Raw genomic sequence first — 17,798 nt, 5'->3', positions numbered from 1 at the left:
AGGACACACAAACGCAGCCAGCCCTCTGTACCCCTCCTGATTGCCCATCTGGTCCACCCTACCCATGCTGCCTCACATTGTCCCTGCTGCTGGGTTTTAATACAGGAGTGGAACAAAAAATCGGGAAAAAAGAAGTGACCAGCAGCAATAACAGTCCTCGAAAGGCAAATGTTTCCTATTAAAGCGCTGGTTCTTTCAGGCTCTTTGATGTCGTTTCTCCCGCACAAAGCTGTTTCTTTCACAGTCCGTTCTTGCACACAAACAAGATGTTACACATACTATATGTAGCACATCCTCAACTCTTATTTAAAGCACATTTGTCCCAAATTGCTGTGCTTTGTTCTCTGTATCATTTTTCAAACCAATACTCATACATCATAGGCACAGAGGCATTTTTATTCTAGCTCCCCCCTCACATTTATTTTTCTTCCAAATTCTTGGAGATTCTGGTCATAAGTAGAGAAGTGTTGACACTTAACTGGGGTTGAGACCGAGCTGCTAAGTTCATGGCAGTAGCTGAATTATTTCCAACATTCTAGGGGCTTGTAGAGCAGAAGGTTTTCTTTGTCAGAGGCCAGATACAGCATTCAGATTTACATTCTGGACTAATTAATGGTAGCTACATCTTTATTCTACTTTGGCCCATAGTTTTTGATACCACCTGCTTCCTACCTGTATATTACAGACCCTGAGTATTTTATACCAAAAATATTGTTAACCATGCATCGCATTGATAAACTGTCACAGTTCTCATGACAAATTTAAATTGCAAATTATTTGAGGCGAGGAAAATCTTTTTGTTCTAGCACAATAGGGTTTTCATAATCTGCACTATAAACTACCCCAACACAAATGATAGCCCAGCACTTCTGCCAGCTTATTTAACTTCGGGGAAAGTTCAAAAGTGGTGGAGATTGTGGCAGAATGCAGGAGGTTTCTGTCGGTGGTGCAAGGGTTAAATCAGGCAACCTCTGAAAAAACAAACTCATGTCATTTTCTCCAAGATTCATTTGACTCATGTTGTTAAATACCAGTTACTTTTATACAGGCTTCTGCATAAACTATATCCAAATGCCTTTCAGAATCAAAACACAATGGACAATTCTTCCAGAAGACACACATTGTGTTATCTGAAAATTAATCAAAAATCCCATACTCTGTTAAACCCCAAAATGAGAGACATGCAAAAGTCCACCAAGTCCACCAGGAATTTTACCACAGCTGTTTAGTAAGACAGTCAACCTACAGGAATTAACAGCAAATAATAATTATGTTTGTGTAAAAGGTAAAAATCTCATAGCCCTCAGAAATAAGCTAAGGGAGAGTAAAGGTGTTAGAATTGTTATATAGTCCAAGATGATGCTTTTTGGACAGAAAGGAACTGCCAGACAGCCCGGTGTCACTCGTGGGCCTGTGGAATCACAGGAAACATATTTTTATTCAAACTTATTGTTATTCAGAGCCCTGAGATAGGCCGTGCTCTCTGTTCATTAGAGATGAACAAAACTTGTGGTCTTTCTGTATTAAATTCTTACTTCACAGTAAGGAAAAGTGTTTTGGGGGTGGAAGCATATTGGATTCAGTTGCTATTAGTAATGACGTGTTCAAAAGACTACTGCCTACATTTAAAAATACATTTTTTAAAAGAAGATCCTGATAGCAAACCAGCTAAAAATAGGTATTTCTTTGTTCTGTGTTTTCATGTCTTATTTCTTTTAAAACTCCACAATCTTTTGCGATCACCCAAGCTAGCATTCATTCTTTATTAATAGCAAGAACCGCCCTACTCTGCATTTCCAAACTTCATAATGCAAGAACAAAACAGATCGCTCCAGGTTTAAACAGAAAATGTTTGCCCTGCCGTGCTAATCAGAGGCAAAACTCAGACCAAGGCCCAATAGGCCCCATATCAAAAGGCTTTAAGATCTAAAAGCAAGTAATAAAAAGCAGCTTTAATGCAAAATGGTTTGGATTGAAACAAGAGACTTCCGTTAAGTGCCCAGTACACTAATAAAAAGGATAGCCCTGAGGTACGTGTACGAGTTAAAAGTGGAGGTTGTGTTTATGGGGATGGCAGCGCCGAGCCCCGTCACCAAACCTGCTCATGGGAAGATCTTTATCCCCAGCAGGAAGCAAACCCGGACTACCGTGATTAAACCAGCTCTGAAGCCTATTTACTCTCTCAGAAAGCAGACCTGCTCTAAAACAACATCTACCTCTGGTGTTAGCCTAATGACAAAGGTCTTAGCTGTGAATTAGATAACCAGTCCTTGAGGAAACCCAACCACCAGCTCCCTGCCCCCTCCAAAGATGGCTAGAACAGAGACAGCTGCTACTCTAATCCTGGCTGGCAAGCAGAGCTTGCTCTTTTGGGGGTAGATTGGGCAAAACTGTCTGCAACTTGCCAACAAGGAGTGTTTTCCTCTCAGTTTGAACAGCACAGACTCTCATGAATGTCTCAGTTGCTTGAAAGATGCATTTTTCATTTGAAAATTAGTTGTTGAGTAAGTTAGGTCTACATCTCAGGGCGAAAAACTCTAATTTATAGTCAAAGGAGTGGGTTAACGCATCCTCACTGGGTCACCTGGTACCTTCAGTGACCCGTCTTACATCCATCCCAGAATTTGTTAAAGATTATTAAACAGATCTCAAGAGGGACTGAAACAATGAATGGTAGGCAAAGTCCCTTTCCACTTACCATGGACAGTTGCCATTTATATAATAGCCTTGGAATACCAGAGGCAGTTTGTATAGCTCCAAATATATTTCTTGGCCTTTACTCCAAAAAAGCAAATGAAACAGACCTATGACTTCATGGAATATTTCAACCCATATTAATGCAAAGCTTTTTTATTATGAAGTTACCGGGAAGATTATATGCAGATGAAATTCCTCCAGGAAAAACAAGATCTCGCCTTTGTTGTCACACAGTTTATTAGCGGGGTCTACAGATAAGAATGTGAATATTTGCAGAAAAATCATTTCCCAAGGCCAGTCCATTGTGTTTGTGCACCAGAATATGGGAGTTCCAAACCTGCCTAAGCCTGCTCACGTTAACCTCTGCATCCAGCCCCCAGCGTGGTGCTGTCGAGAGAAGTGTGCCAAGTTAAAGCCTCTCGTTTAAAACGTTTTTAGCATTTTGAATTGTTAAAATGAGCCCTCTATTTTTGCCGTGACTTTGGAAAAGAAAACAAATCGCACTTTACTGGTTTTATACAGCCTAGCTTTCCTTGTGCATATTCTGTTTTCCAATAAAGCCTGCAGGACTCTGATTTACATTCTCACTCACTGACAGTTTAATTACCTTCATTGTAGGAGAAAGTATTTAATCACATACAGTCAGAAAAACAGCCCCTTAAATACAGGCTTTCGGGCCCATGATCCCCAATTTGAAATTCAATGAAGGAGAATGAAACATGCACACTGTGATCCATTTCCTGATTCAGAACACTTGATATTATCAAAACACAGAGTTCCACAGCTGACACACACATTTTTCTAAACCAGCGCTAAAATCCTGCCAGCATTTTAAGCCCACAAAACAAGGATTCAGCGTGCTTTGGATAGGATCTAAAGGCAGCGCTAGTCAATGAGCCGTACAGAGACCAACATCTTAATGCTGTGCTAATTAACAGATTAAAAATAGTCTGCCTAAAATGCTGCTTGAATTACGCTGCTATTTTAACTTTCTTCTCAACAGTTAAAACGTTAAAGGTACGTCATCACTGGTGATTCTCAGCACGAGATACACATTCATATTTCCTTATTAAATAAAAAAAAGAGGGGGAAGACAGGAATTCTCAGACACTCATCATGGCACTTCAGCACAAATAAGTCTGGTCAAGTCGTAAAAAACAGTTGTTACATGTCATTAGATATTAAAGCTGACCAGCAGCACCAGCTGGCATTCTTCCCCAAACTGCTATCTAATTCATTACAGACAAGACAGTCAATAAATCCAGAAATGCAACTTTAGGCAGTTTAGAGGATGCTGCACCAGCCTTTACAGCACAATATAGGTTGATTCTGTAAGTGGCAGCAACTCACATGCAGTTAAGCACAAATATCACCTGCCAGAGTAATAGAAAACTTAGTTTTAAGGTGAACAAGTGGTCTTAGAGCCACGTGTGTGCAACAGAACGCGGTCCTAGATGTGACCTATGACACTACGCAATGGCATTAACTCTGAAACAACAGACACAATGTGTGTGTGTATTATAGATACACTTTATAAAAGAGCAATGTCTTCTAAAGTGGAGTACAGCCAGAACACAACAAAAAAAAAAGCTGTAACAAGAGTGAATATTTGTGCGTTTGCTTTATGAAGCTTACATTCTAATGTTTACAAAGGCCAGCACTTATATAAGACTCTCCACTAACAAACAAATCTGGAATACATCAATTGTACAGGTAAATCAGCCAAAAATAAGCAATACCTATGCTCTTCTCGGGTTGAAGAAAGCATGCAATAGGATTCCCCCTTCTGCCACCCCTTGTGCAGGTTTCTCAATCACAGTACCAATAAAAGCACGGTATCATGAAACTGGGGCACAGGTAACAGGTTGGAGTTCATCACAGACCACTCATCAGTATTTTGCAAATGTCAAAGCAGCCTTCTTTGAGCATCAAGAAGGCAGAGAAGATACAAGCATGAATAAAAAAAGTAATTAAGCGATTTAAGACATCCAAAAAATCAAGAAATAGCACTGTGCATTTACAAATAAAATTAACACTCAATACTGCAGAGCTCATTTAAAAATGGCACCAGTGGACAATATTTTACAATATGCACATTTATTTCAGGTGGGGAACTAATGCTCCACAGGTGAAAATGATCATACAAATGATTGTGCCACTGTTGGCCCATTATGGTACTTGTTACAATTTAATGGAAACACTTTTAAAAATAAACTGGTATGTACACATCTTCTGGAAACTCAATGGCAGAAACAGAAAACAACTACAGCTCTTCCCCTCCCCTTTTTAGCCAGACAGTATTGCCAGACATTGTGCTCACTTCTAAAGCACATAATCTTACTTTAAATTCAGTGCTATTTTCTTTCAAAAAGATCAGAAGTTGTACTTTCAGATAACAAAAGCATTTATGTTACAAACATTCAAAAATGGAAGCTTATGATTCTGGCAGACAACGTTGCGTATTAAATACAAACCAGCCAGCAATTACTGAACATAAAAAACTTATTCAATCATAAAAAAATACTATAATTCATCACCACAGACTTTTTACATAGTTATAAATAATAAATAGCATAACACAGTAGATTACAAACGGATTTATTTTGCCCTGTTAAAGTCTTTAAAAAGTAAAATATCTATTGTCTTACCTCAGACTGACCAAGGTACTGTATCAAGACTACTCATAGCTGAAATATAACTCCTAAGCCAAGCAATTTGCAGAGCTCGTATTAAACCCAAACTTTTAAAGTCTTTCCTCAGAAACAGAGTGTTTACCGAGCCGCTTGTGACCCACAAAGGTACCAAAGCTGCCGGCAGCACCTGGTGAGGAGCAGCCGCCGCGGGGAGGGAAGCGCTCTATGAACAGCCTGTACACCAAGGACTTTTCCCACCCACCCCTCTGGTTTACATTCCGTAATTCTTGTAACAATGTCCCCTAAGGCACAAAAATACTGGTGACCTCAATGCCACAGGAGACATCGACGGTGCCATGCATGGTTCTCCTACACAGTAGTTTAAATGACTTATCTGCGCTGTATTTCTTAGATCGAGGCATGGATTCGTTTCCCTTGGTCAAATCTTCCTGGATATTGACCTTATTTCATACAATCTGTAGGATAAAGGACCTGGGGAGAGAACTACTGTAATCATGTTTGTAGAGTATTATTTCTTCACTGACAGCAAATGTGCCAAGTGCATTGGTTATTTTATTGAGAATTTTTTGTAATGTAATAGAGTGAGATTTCTAGCCCCACTGTGGTCTCCCGTACTAAAACCAACTAGCAGCACTAAGAAAATAACAGATTTTTTTCTCCCTTATGTAAGAGAATTTGAGGCTAACAGCTGAAAAAAGCAAGAAGAGTTTTACTCAAAAGTAGAAGTGCCAGAGAATAAATTAGTATTTTCAAATCCTTCCAAACCAAATTTCTTCCCTAGACATATTGACCACGATAATGATAGAAGTATTTTCCTAAAAATTGCAACACTAATAGGTATATACCTATTATTGGAATCAAAATCTGTACGCAAGTTCCTGAAAGCAAAAAATTAGTATAATCTGAGCAGACATCTTGTTTAAAAAAATAAATTCGCAAAACCAGACATTAATATGGTCTACAATGTCCATTGAATGGATAAATCAAAATCACTGGAAAGTCACCAAGGATTACAGTTACAATATTGTTTTTCCTTTTTACAATCCACGTGTTAATGGTTCAAGCATCAGAGTTCGTTTCTCTGGACAAGTGTACAGCAAAGAACAGCACAGCCGGACACGCGCTCGGAGCTCGGTAAGTCACTTCGGTGAGAGATCATCCATCAGAATGAAGGAAGAGCAGGAGTTGGAGCACGTCACTGGGGACTCGGTGGTTATGCTGCCTTTAGTCAGCGAGTCCGAGGAAGAGCCAACGCTGCTGCTACTCCCATCGAGAATATCTGAAGACAGGCTGGGGAAAAGGAAAACAGATTTTAGCAACATGGGCACATGGAGTTTGTGCACAAAGCTAATGTACTGTCGCCTTTGTTGAAAAGATGTAGGAGACCTATACTACCACTCAGTCTTTACTGCAAGACTGGCAGCCCTGAAAACTCCTTGTTTTCTGTAGCATGTTATATACATATTCATGCTCCTCATGAGAACGAGGAGCAGAATCTATTTTTTTTTTTTTAACATGCAGAATAAATTAAGACTCTGATTTTAATCAGTTATAGAAAGGAGGTGAAAACCGTCAAGAATAAAACTCTACATTGTTATAGGAAAGGAATAAGAATAATCTAGCATGTTCTTCAGTGTTGCAGTACTCAGAGCAAGATTTTGAAACCTGTTTTTCCCTTGTAAGGAAGGAATTCCTGTGTTTGGATTTTGAAGCTTCCAAGATTCCAAATGGCACATAAATTGATGATTTTGCAATTTACCTGGAAGCAACACCCCAAACCATATTTCTAGGCAGTTTAAAGTCTGTAGGTAAACTGAAATTGTAATAGAGAGTTGATGTTTTAGAATATTTAGTATCTGACTCTAGACACAAAAAAGAACTCTGTTTTCTATGATCATAACACAGAAAGGAGACAGACTATAACACTAAAAAAAATCATGAGTGTACCAACATGAATTATGTAACTATTCACACATATTTTCTAAGTATTCCAACAGGAACCACAGATACTATACGACCACTGCCTACAACATACTGAAATGATGAAGCATCTTCGAGGTGAAGTAACTTTGCTGATGAACCAACAGGGATTTGTAACAATTATATTCAGTATAAAAGATCCGATACACAAAATCTAGGCTAGAGGCTGCTCAGGAAGATGTGATGGAAGGAGCAGGCACATTGTCACACCACACTACACCACTGCAGGAATAGTTCCCAGTAACACACATACGCAAACTACACACAAAGTTGGTTTTTTTTCTGGGAAAAAAAAGAAAAGAAATGAAAGCACAAACAAACCAAGAAAGCTTGTGATAAATGCACATTCCCTGTTCCGGCATTTCAGGGCACATGAAATATTTTACCATGAACTGAGATCTGTCAGATGTGTAACATCTGGAGAAAGCATGTTGGTTGTTCCTTGAAAAAGTCTCTTTGGCTGACTTTCAGTTTCCATTTCACCTAAGGAAAATAGTGCAAATAATCAAGCTTCACTTGAGTCTCTGGAACATCCATGTAATACTTGTCTACTGTAAAAGAGAGGTTTGTCCCATACGAGAGCAAGGTTGCATCTGTAGCACGGTAAGTCCTCTCATTCAGCCAACCAAGCCCATGAATTCGATGGCAGCTGTTGTCCAACCACCCAGTCCATCCTTAATTTAACTAACACTTCAGTAGCATCTGAGTGGTTACAACAATCGCAAAGACACAAAACCAGGCACTTCCTACTTAGACTACGATCAGACAAAATAACCTAAAGCAAACTAATTACTGTGACTTAATTTCAAGTAAGCAGTTGAGATAAGGCAACTGACATAAGCCAAAATACATACATTAAAATTCTTAGTAATTATGAAAATAGGAATGCCAGCTTGGTTCACAGTTTCACCCTCCTGCATACCACAAATTCTGACGCATATGCACACCTTTATGGAAAAGCTGAATTGAAAATAATTGGCACGTGTATGCATTTCCACTTACTCATAATGGATCAGACTATCTTTGTACCTATAATCATCTACTGACATTAAAAGATTAAACATGATGGGGGAGAGTTCATATAATCTGTTTAGTTTAATCTGCGCTGAGAATAAGGTAGCTCATTAATAGCTCCTGTACAACAGACACACTGGAAATACCATGAACTCAGCTACAGGATATTTTTGGTTTGACAACAACATATGAAACAGAAATCAATTTTCTGGCTTTTTACCTATGCTTCACAGCAGTTGGGGTGTCAGTTTGAAAAGCTGACAGAGATTAAGCATGATAGCAAAACAGCACATAATAAGGTTATGCAAGAGAATTATACTATCACTCATTTTATGAAAGACTGAAACACTGGGTATTAAACGAAAATTAAGAAAACCCAAACCAGCAACTTAAGTAACCCTTTTGCTACGTGAAATTTCACAAATGTGCACTGCTACAACACACTGCACAGTCTACCAGGATTAATTCCCTATAGCAGTGCAACATTCTTCACTACATTGCTTTCTTCCCTCCACGTATCATGGTGTTTGTTACCTTGTCACATCTGCAGAATATGAACCATAAAGGTACTGCTAAAATTCAGAAAGTAACAGGATTGTGTATTTAGGAAAAGAAATGAGGTTCATTTAAATGGATTAGATGTTTTAAAATGAAGTAACATTTTGAAAATTCCTTGATATTTCAAGTAAAAAAGGCAAACTCAGATCTCCACTTTGCAAAAAACACTCCACAAGAGCACGTGGATAGGGCAAGCAAATCCTGCCTTTACCTGCACTGTTTTTAATACAGTCTGTGTAAAGTCTATTGTAAAATGTTTAAAGTAAAACACCACAGTATGAATATCTATTCCCTATTGATCATCGAGCTTGATAAACTTTTGTTTAATTTTTAATGGCTCTAAAATTCCTAGGAAATAACATCCAGTAAAGAATTGGCACCTATGAGAAAACTTGTCTCTCCCCCCTGTCAATTCAATATAAATTAGACAACATTCTTTATCCAATAGGAAAAGCAGTCCTAAAACAAAACCCAATAAACACTAACTTTCTTTGAAGGCTAAATATAATTCTTGTAAAATAAAAGGATGTGCTTTTGGTGCGGTTAAGAATGCCTAAGTTAAGGAAAGGATAAGCATAGCTGGAGGCACATCTGCAAATATCTCAATCTTACAGTTCTGCTATGGAGACTCGTTCTTGGCTATCATTTGAGTATTCTCAACACAGAATACTTCCAGGAAAGAATGCAGTTTTGCCCCTTCAGGGGGAAAGGGCACTGATCTATTCCATTCCTCTGAACAGTCACCTTCTGAACTTCCAGAGTAAAAACAAACACTCAGTACTAAGTTTAGAAGATACTGCATGATAAGCAACATTCCTAAGCTGATCTGAAGGGTGTGCACTGTACAGCGGTACATTTAGGAATGTCAGGGCTTACGAATACTCATAACATTTAATTTGATGTGGAATAAAGTTTGCCTCTTTCAAGCAGTACCTGCTTTTAGAGTTCTTCACTCTTGTGTTTTAGACTAGCTACTTTACATCATATTTTTAAGTTACAACTGGCAAATTCCAGTTCACTGCTGATACAAGTGCATTGTATATGCTCCGGCAGGGGGACTGGACTAGGTGATCTTCCAAGGTCGCTTCCAATCCCTAACATTCTGTGATTCTGTATTTACAGAACAACAAAAAATATGGAAGAGAGAGAAATGTATCCAGCTGCAAAACAACATCCATGTTAAAACATCTGACAATGTACATACACCTACCTTTTCTTTTAATAGGGCCAAGAACACTGGGCCTGATACAGTTGATTGGACTTTGACTCCTCCTGCTAGAGAGAGAACACTGATGCTCAGTCAGGCCTGTAAAGGTTCCAAACCAGAACACGACCATACGCAGCATCACATCAACACAACCACATCACATGAAACGTTCTTTAAAACTATTCCCGCACAACTGGAATGCTTAGGGACTCCAAATACATACATAACAAAGTGCTGCCTATTGGAGCAGATTATCTGCCACATAAAGTTGTAATAAATTTTCTAGTGTCTCCTCCTTCCCTTAGTGCATCACATCCTCACCTCAATCCATTTATAAACTGTGTGTAATATTTATATAAAATTGACATGCTGACAAAATTAGTAAAGTTCCCAGGAATAAAGTACCCAGGAATTTCCTCACAAATTAGGAAGTCCAGCTTGAAGTTGACAAAGGTTCCTACAAGAGCACCCACATGAAGTCACCCTTGGTAAAGGCTGAACTTTCACAGCATTTTTATGCAGGAATACTTCAGCTATTCTAAGACTAAAGTATCTTTTAACATCAGCTTTAACTCTTCTTTGTGCTAGCCTTGGAATCTAAGCCAACCTGTACCTGTTACTTGCAGATGTCACTTACTTGGAGAATCGCCTTGTTGGACTGGGAATAGGACTTGGAGGCAATCCATTACTGCTCACAAACATTTGCAATGATGGTGAAAAACATTGCTGCAGAAAAAGTCACAGTAACCCGCCATCAGTCTTCAGTGCAAATTCAGTGTGCCCAAATCATCCTTCACAGTGAGTTTATGCCTTCCTTTCCATAGCTGACGGACACATTTTCATTCGCACCAGATTTGCAGCTTCTGGTCTTTGTCTACACTCTACACATATGATACATTCTGATTTTGGTGCTTCTTCCCCAGCATCTCCCCAACTCAGGCAGCTGAAGATCACATCCAAATCCAATTACTCTAAACGACCTCCACAGCTTCCCTAGAACCAGAACACTAACCCATCCAAACATGGCACAAATAGCGGCCACTGAAAACATCCAGGGTGACAGAACTGGCACACTGCTTAAACTCTGGAGGCTTTCAGATGGCAAGCACCTGCTTCTTAGAAAACAAGAAAAAGTGGGTTCAGGTTGGGGAGATTTTGTTGTTGGCTGGTGATGCTTTTTTAAAAAGCTATCAAACAATTAGTGAAGTCACACTTTACAGTTCACCTTGCTCTAAAATTCTAAAATGTTCTCCGAGTTTGGTATTTCATTTATCCCACCTTTCCTATTCCTCTTGTAGGTGAAGGTGCAGGCGACACTGGAATGAAGTCTATTCTCTTTGGGGAGGAAGATTTCTCAGACTTGTCCAAGTCATTGTCGCTCTGTAAATACAAGGTTTCAAATTTAACAATGGTACAGGATGCTACCTTAGAATCCAAGGCAAAATTTTCTAATCAAAAGTCATTTGGCCAAATGCATAAAATAGCTAAAACAGATGAACTTCAGTTCTTCTTAAATTATTTTCACAGTTAATTCCTCTCCCTTAAATTTGCAGTTGAGTGTAAAAGTAGAATTAAACAGGAAACATCTATGAAGAGATTACCAGGCTCAAACTTTCCTCCCATGATTGGCTTATCTGCATTGCTGTTTGCACTTCCCTAGAATACAAAAAGTCCCATCAGTAGCTACCAAAAGGAAGGATAACTCTGGCTATTTTATTGTCTCATTTCAATATCACTCACCTTTCATGTGCTGTTTCTCTGTTCATTAAATCCACTCCTTCCTCCTGCAGGAGATAAGTGTCATAAGTTTCCCTATAACATTTAGTTCATCACAGGTACTCGGAGTAACACTCGTGATTCTATAATTTGCTGTAAGAATTGGAATATTAATAGCAGAAACACTCCAGAAAGAAGAGACTGCTACCAGCCCAGCTCACCGTTTCTCCTGAATGAAATAACACTTCAAAAATGCAAGTTAGTTTAAACGTGACAACAATAAGCTTTGCAAGGAACTTCCTTCTTGAAATTAAGTCTTAAGACTGTTTCCTCTAGTACAAGAAAAGCTCAATAGAAAAGATACTCCCATTATGTAAGTACTTCAATATTATATAATACTTATCATTCTGTTACTAAATGTACAGATAAAAACTACACTTACCCTTCTGATCTGGTGAAGTCTGCTACTCGGAATACGAATAGGAGATGATGACAACAACTGAAAAAAACAACGACAGCCACAATGATTAAATCACACATGAACAGCTTGTGTACGTCCTATTTACCATCACCTCCATTCTCAGTGAATTAAAAATGAGCTGTACAACTAGATGTGGATGACTCAAATAACGTTGCAAAAAGAAAACAGACCTTCAAGAGAAAAGGCTTGTTTTACCACTTACAAATTCATTCTATCACTCTGCAAGTGGCACAGATCTCAGCCTTATAAGCAGATACTGCTTAGCATCTCCAATACACAAATAGCTACATATGCCATTCAGATAAGCAAGATATTATAAATTAAACTACAAACATTATACAACTCCCTACTGCCAAACTCCTGTACTAACTTACTCGACCAGTTGGCCATTGTAAAGGAGAAATCGCAGTGTTTCAGTTCAGTCTTGAACAGCACTCTCTACTTTACTTTTGTGATTTTTCAGTTACATACAATTATTACACATCAAATTCCTCCAGAACTTTGGCCACTATCACATACAAATAAGCCAACAGTCCACACTCAGGATGCCCAGGTGTCTACTGAAATCCCTACTAAGTTCCAAAATTTCAGGTTCTTATTTTTAAGAAATTTCATAACAGAAGACTTTGAACTAAAATTCCATCTTGCTTTTTCTGAACAGAAGACATAGAAGAAACATGTTCCAGGAGTTTAAGTTCTATGGATTTTGAGAAAAGCAATACTTAATCCTCACTAGCCTCCTATGAGAAAGAAAAACTTTAGTGGAAAAGGGCATATAGATGCCTGCTTTGGCAAGGGTGAAAAAAAGAAATGCAACATCTTTGAAAAGTTAAATAACTGCATTACTGTACAGTACCAGACTTCTATACTATGGGGCAGAATACCACCCAGCAAATAAATTACTCTTTTTAAGTGATTTTTTTCTGACATTTAATGTTCAGTCTTTGCAAAAAAGTGTCCCTGTCAAAAAAAACAGGTCAACGAAGCCTTGTGACTCTGTCTTCTATTTTTAAAACAAATTAAAACACCCTTTCAAGACTTTCAATTGTGGCATCAGTTTTCTCTTCCAACCCATGGTCAGGTCCAAATTAACTTTAAGACTGCACTTAACACTGGGAATCACACATAGCTTCAGTTGTTCTCTTCTTGCGGACATACAGTTAATGCAACAGTATTAATTCATTGTAGGTTGCAGTTACAGGTGAAAAAAATGCACATTCTGCAGCCTGGAAGCTTGCTAGGATGCTTAGTGCAAATACAAAACAAGTTCAACTTCATTTCACCAGCCCAATTATTTCCTGTTAAGTGTAAACAAAACATGCTCAGGATTCCTTACCATACTGTGGCGGCTCATAACTGTTGTACTGTTCCTGCGAGTTCGCAACACATAAGGCTGAAAAACCTGTGAGTTGTCACTGGAGGGGAAAAACAATGCTTCGTGAACAACTTTTAAGGTGTGTTTTACTGAACAGTACACAGTGTTAGGATACACACTCCCATCTCCACTGTCCTGAAAACACCCATTTTGCTTCAACAGAAGCATCGCTGTCACCGAAGGAGCCCGGAGAGCTCTTTCCTCCCGCAGCCCGGGGGATCCGCGCGCTGCGGTTCTGCACTTACAAGCAGTAACTCGCCACCTTGCCTCAAACATTCCGAGAAACGACTGACACGCTCCCGAGGCCTCACCCCGCACCAGCTCCGCAAGCAGGGCCGGGGCCAGCCCGGCCGGCAGCGAGGCTGTCGCGCTCCGACAGCGCAGGAGGCCCAGGCGGCGGCGGCGATTCCGCTCTGCACCGAGTCCCGCCGGACAGGGCGCTCCCGCTGCCGCCGGGGCTCCGGGCGCCGCCGCTGGCGCCGCGGGCCGGGCCGCGCTCACCTGAGCCCGTGGATGAGGGGGGCGCTGTTCGATCTCCTCAGGCCGCCCCCGTCGCTCGGGGCCGCGGCGCTCCCCGGCGGCAGCTCCAGGTCCAGCTCCATTTTCTCCTGAGCCATCGGGGCGGCGGCTCCGGCTCCTCCCGCTCCGCCGCGACGCCCATTCACTGCCGGCGGCCGCAGCGGCTCCTCATGCCGCCGCTCCCCCCGGCCAGGCGCGGCGCGGCCGCCCCTACAGGCCCCGCGGGCGGCGCCGCAGGCAGAGGCCGGGGGCGCGCCGGGCCCGGCGAGGGGGGCGGCCCCAGCAGCGCTCCATGCCGGGGGCAGCCCGGGGGGCGGCCCGTTCCCCCAGCCGCTCTCGCTGACGAACGAGGTCCCCGCTGCCCGCGCCGGTGCTGCCGGTGCTGCTTGTGCTGCCGCCGCCGGGGAACGATCGCCGCGGGCCGGACACCCCCCCGCCGCACAGCGCGCATGCGCGGGGCACGGGGCGGGGCTAAGGCCACCCGCCTTGCACAGCGCATGCGCCCCGCTACCGCAACCCATCACTGCGCATGCCTACAGCTTTCCCGAGCCCCGGCTTCAGCCGCGTCCGGACTCCCAAGAGCCTCCGGAGATGGAGCGCGCGCCGATTGGCTGGCGGGGCAGGGCGTGTGTTTAAAACGGTACAATGGGCGCTGAGACACAAATTGCGTCATGTGGAGGCGGGGCCTGGCAGGGGGCGTGGCCTTGAGAGTCCCGCGGTTCGAGTCCCGCGGTTCGAGTCCCGCGTTGCCCGAAACTCTCGGTGTGTTCTTAGCTGGGTCAGTCCAGGGCTGGCCCTGTGCCCTGCTCTGGTAGGAGGCAGCGCTGGCAGCGTAAAAGGCTTTGCAACCCCATTCATGATTAGATTCCGTCTCTTTAACTTAAATTACGTAGAGATTTCCAGTGTTTTTTCCCAGCCTTGCTTTGCTGCTGAGGAACATAACACTTTTTGAATGACTAATGAGAATGCAAGCCTCTGCACTGTTTTCAGAAGAACAGCACAAAGTTCATTATGAGACACGTGATTCTAGGCTGCATTTTGGTTTTGGAGTGACCTTTCTGATTCCATTCCAAGTGATCAAAGTATCTAAGTTAATTCTTACTGTTTTTTATTTTCCAAAATTTTTGTATAATAACGATTGCAACATGCTCATTTGCCTGTTGCATGCAGAGGATTTTCAGCTGTTTACCAGCACCAAATTTAGTAAAGGTTTTCATTTACTTCTGGGAGACAGCAATTATTTTTCCAGAGCACTGGGTACAGAAACAGTTCAGATGGAAAAGTTAGGATTTTTCGTCATTTCAACTTTTTTAAGTGGGACCGTGGCTGTATGAATTACTGTGTTACTTTAAGATGACTTAAGGTAGATGTTCCTAGATAACTGAGTAAGCCTTCTGCTTATAGAGCTTGGTGTTTATTATGGTCCCTCCCTGCATTTTTTGTTAATCAAGACTGATACGAGTATTCAATTTTTCTACCTTCAGAGAAGTGTGTACATCTCATCTGCTGTTTTTGTTGATGCTCACATTTCTTGCACTCTACTGAAACTATTGATGAAGAATTTTGTGCCAAGGAGGTACCTGAGAGGAGTTAACAGGCCCAGAAGATTACATTTTAAATATTTTCAGGATTTTTCAATATGTATTTATATTGAAACACCTGGAGATAAAAATCCTGGTCTTGTGTTACTGCAGAAGGAAAACCATTGACAGCCCCGTGCCAGTGCTCACACTATGATACATCGTAGCCAGTAACGACACCTTTCTGTGTAATGACACAGAATTCCCATCTCGTTCAAAGATCAAGAAGGTAAATATCTAAAACTTTCTTTTGCTTAATTTCTAATGCTTATTATCAGTCTGGTTTACTGGAAAATTCGGATCTGCTACTGCAAAAGGAAAGCACTGCTGATCCCCCCTCACTGCCACCACTCACTAAAAGTAATGCCAGAGTTGAAACACGGAACCTGCACCATTCTTGCCTAATGCTTCAGCAGGAGCATTTAATAAGACAACTGGGAAGTGCCCAAAAGACAATTTAAGTGACAGTATCTAACAAAATACATAACCCTGAACAGAAATCTACTCAGATGTATGTTGGGTCTACCAGTACAAAGGCCACCTGCAAAATCTGATTACATCACCAGACTATGTGGATTTTACTATTCATTTTCACTGTGGAGTTATTATATTACGTCCTTGCCACTATGGACAGCAAAAAGTATCAAATGCTGTGTACCAGGATACTGTTAAGCAAAAAGTCAACAATATACAAAATGTGGTTCAGAGGTCGAAAACATCTGCTTTGTGTGCTTGAATTTTCCAGTGGGGCCTGTCAAGGTGACCCTCAAAGGCCCCGGGGAGGGTAATGAGGCAGAGAAAAGGGGATGTGGCTGTGGCAGAGTCGTGCTATGGAACAGAATGAGCTGAAAGGTGGAAATGAGGAAATCACAAACTGCTGAGTTAGAGAAGCAGCGCAAATGACCATGGCAACAGGGATTAAGAAAGCAAGAGAATATGTAAAACAGAGCCTTGGGAGGATACAGGTGAAGGATGGAGATTCAAAACAGGGGAAACAGTGGGAGAATGAGATAGGTAGGTACAGAGATAGTGAGGGACTAGTGGGCATGAAGGTATGATGTGGGTGAAAATGTGCAGAACATTTGGTAGTATCAGGGAAATATCCCCTGGGTCAAATAAACACAGCCACATGAAGTTACAAAACACCATCTGCCTTAAATAAATTAGTAAGCACACGGCCCATGAAAAAAAATGGTTTAGCTATCGATAATCTGCCTTTCTTCCCTAATTATTTTGTTGCTAAAGTTTGCCTGAAAATCTCACCTGGAGTATAAGCTTATGAAGAGATGTCTGGGTCTGCAAAGAATCATCAACTGTATTTCTGAAAAGCAACAACAGGTATTAACTCAGATGCTTAGTTTTCCATATGTAAAGGTCAGCATTGTAGCACTTAGCAAGCGAGTACTAATAAACACACTTCAGATACCGAAAATGTTTACATCTGAGTTTTAAATATCTAGTTACAGTTAAATAAATATGGGTACAAGGTGACAGTGAGCATTGACATTGACACAAAAGACAGTAAGTGCAGGAGAGCAGAATTGCTCTCTGCAAATTTTTGGATTTGGCTTGACAGAAACTGTTATGGCACAGAAACATAAGGGTACATATCTTCGGTAGGGCTGAATTCTTGTGCCTCAGAGCCAAACTCCGCACATCACCTCAGCGCAGCTGGACTTGGCTAAGCCGCCCGCCTGGGCTCTCCCACCCGCAGAGGTCGGGCCGGGCACTCCGGCGAGGGGACAGGAGCGGTTTTAAGTTTCCCCAGCCCTTGCAGCCGCGGCGGTACGTGGAGCCCGGGCACCTCTGCGGCCACCTCACCTCAGCGGCGGCGGCTGCGCCTTTCCGTCCTGCCTCATGGCACCGAGAGATTTTTGGCTGACGCCGCCTGAAAGGCTCGGCGGGAACGGCAACAAGCGCATCCCTGGGTGGCCGCAAGCCCTGAAGACAGCGCCGCCGACCGCCCAAGGCCGCTCTGCGCATGCGCTCCGCCGCCGCGGGCCCAGCCGCTCGGGAC

General features: G+C 41.8%; 1 protein-coding gene, 1 long non-coding RNA gene and 1 other non-coding gene across 3 annotated transcripts; all 3 read right to left on the bottom strand.

Annotated features, from left to right (window-relative positions):
- Positions 1–4,299: 4,299 nt before the first annotated feature.
- PABIR2 (PABIR family member 2) lies at positions 4,300–14,658 on the bottom strand. Its single transcript, XM_065077592.1, has 10 exons — positions 14,184–14,658; positions 13,644–13,722; positions 12,269–12,325; positions 11,851–11,894; positions 11,712–11,766; positions 11,389–11,490; positions 10,748–10,836; positions 10,114–10,178; positions 7,718–7,814; positions 4,300–6,641 (listed from the first exon to the last, which is right to left on the bottom strand). The coding sequence occupies exons 1-10, from the start codon at positions 14,297–14,299 to the stop codon at positions 6,491–6,493; spliced, it is 855 nt and encodes a 284-aa protein (XP_064933664.1). The 5' UTR covers positions 14,300–14,658; the 3' UTR covers positions 4,300–6,490.
- LOC135575300 (small nucleolar RNA U109) lies at positions 6,725–6,872 on the bottom strand. Its single transcript, XR_010465787.1, has one exon. It is a non-coding gene; the product is annotated as a small nucleolar RNA U109 (small nucleolar RNA).
- A 664-nt stretch (positions 14,659–15,322) lies between the features above and the next one.
- On the bottom strand, positions 15,323–17,785 carry LOC135580702 (uncharacterized). The gene is made up of 2 exons (XR_010475643.1): positions 17,603–17,785; positions 15,323–17,102 (listed from the first exon to the last, which is right to left on the bottom strand). It is a non-coding gene; the product is annotated as an uncharacterized LOC135580702 (long non-coding RNA).
- Positions 17,786–17,798: the final 13 nt, after the last annotated feature.

The sequence above is a fragment of the Columba livia genome, chromosome 12, assembly GCF_036013475.1.
Source record: "Columba livia isolate bColLiv1 breed racing homer chromosome 12, bColLiv1.pat.W.v2, whole genome shotgun sequence".
NCBI lineage: Eukaryota > Metazoa > Chordata > Aves > Columbiformes > Columbidae > Columba > Columba livia.
Note: the sequence above shows the minus strand (reverse complement) of the source record. Positions and strands in the feature narration are given on the sequence as shown.

What these genes read in the sequence shown, in the direction of transcription:
- PABIR2 (XM_065077592.1), bottom strand. Translation starts at nt 14,299, where the DNA reads ATGGCTCAGGAGAAAATGGAGCTGGACCTGGAGCTGCCGCCGGGGAGC. An exon ending in TTATGAGCCGCCACAGTATG is followed by an intron (nt 12,326 to 13,643) that starts GTAAGGAATCCT and finishes TGTTTTTTTCAG; the next exon opens with TTGTTGTCATCATCTCCTAT. An exon ending in CCAACAAGGCGATTCTCCAA is followed by an intron (nt 10,179 to 10,747) that starts GTAAGTGACATC and finishes TTCTCTCTCTAG; the next exon opens with CAGGAGGAGTCAAAGTCCAA.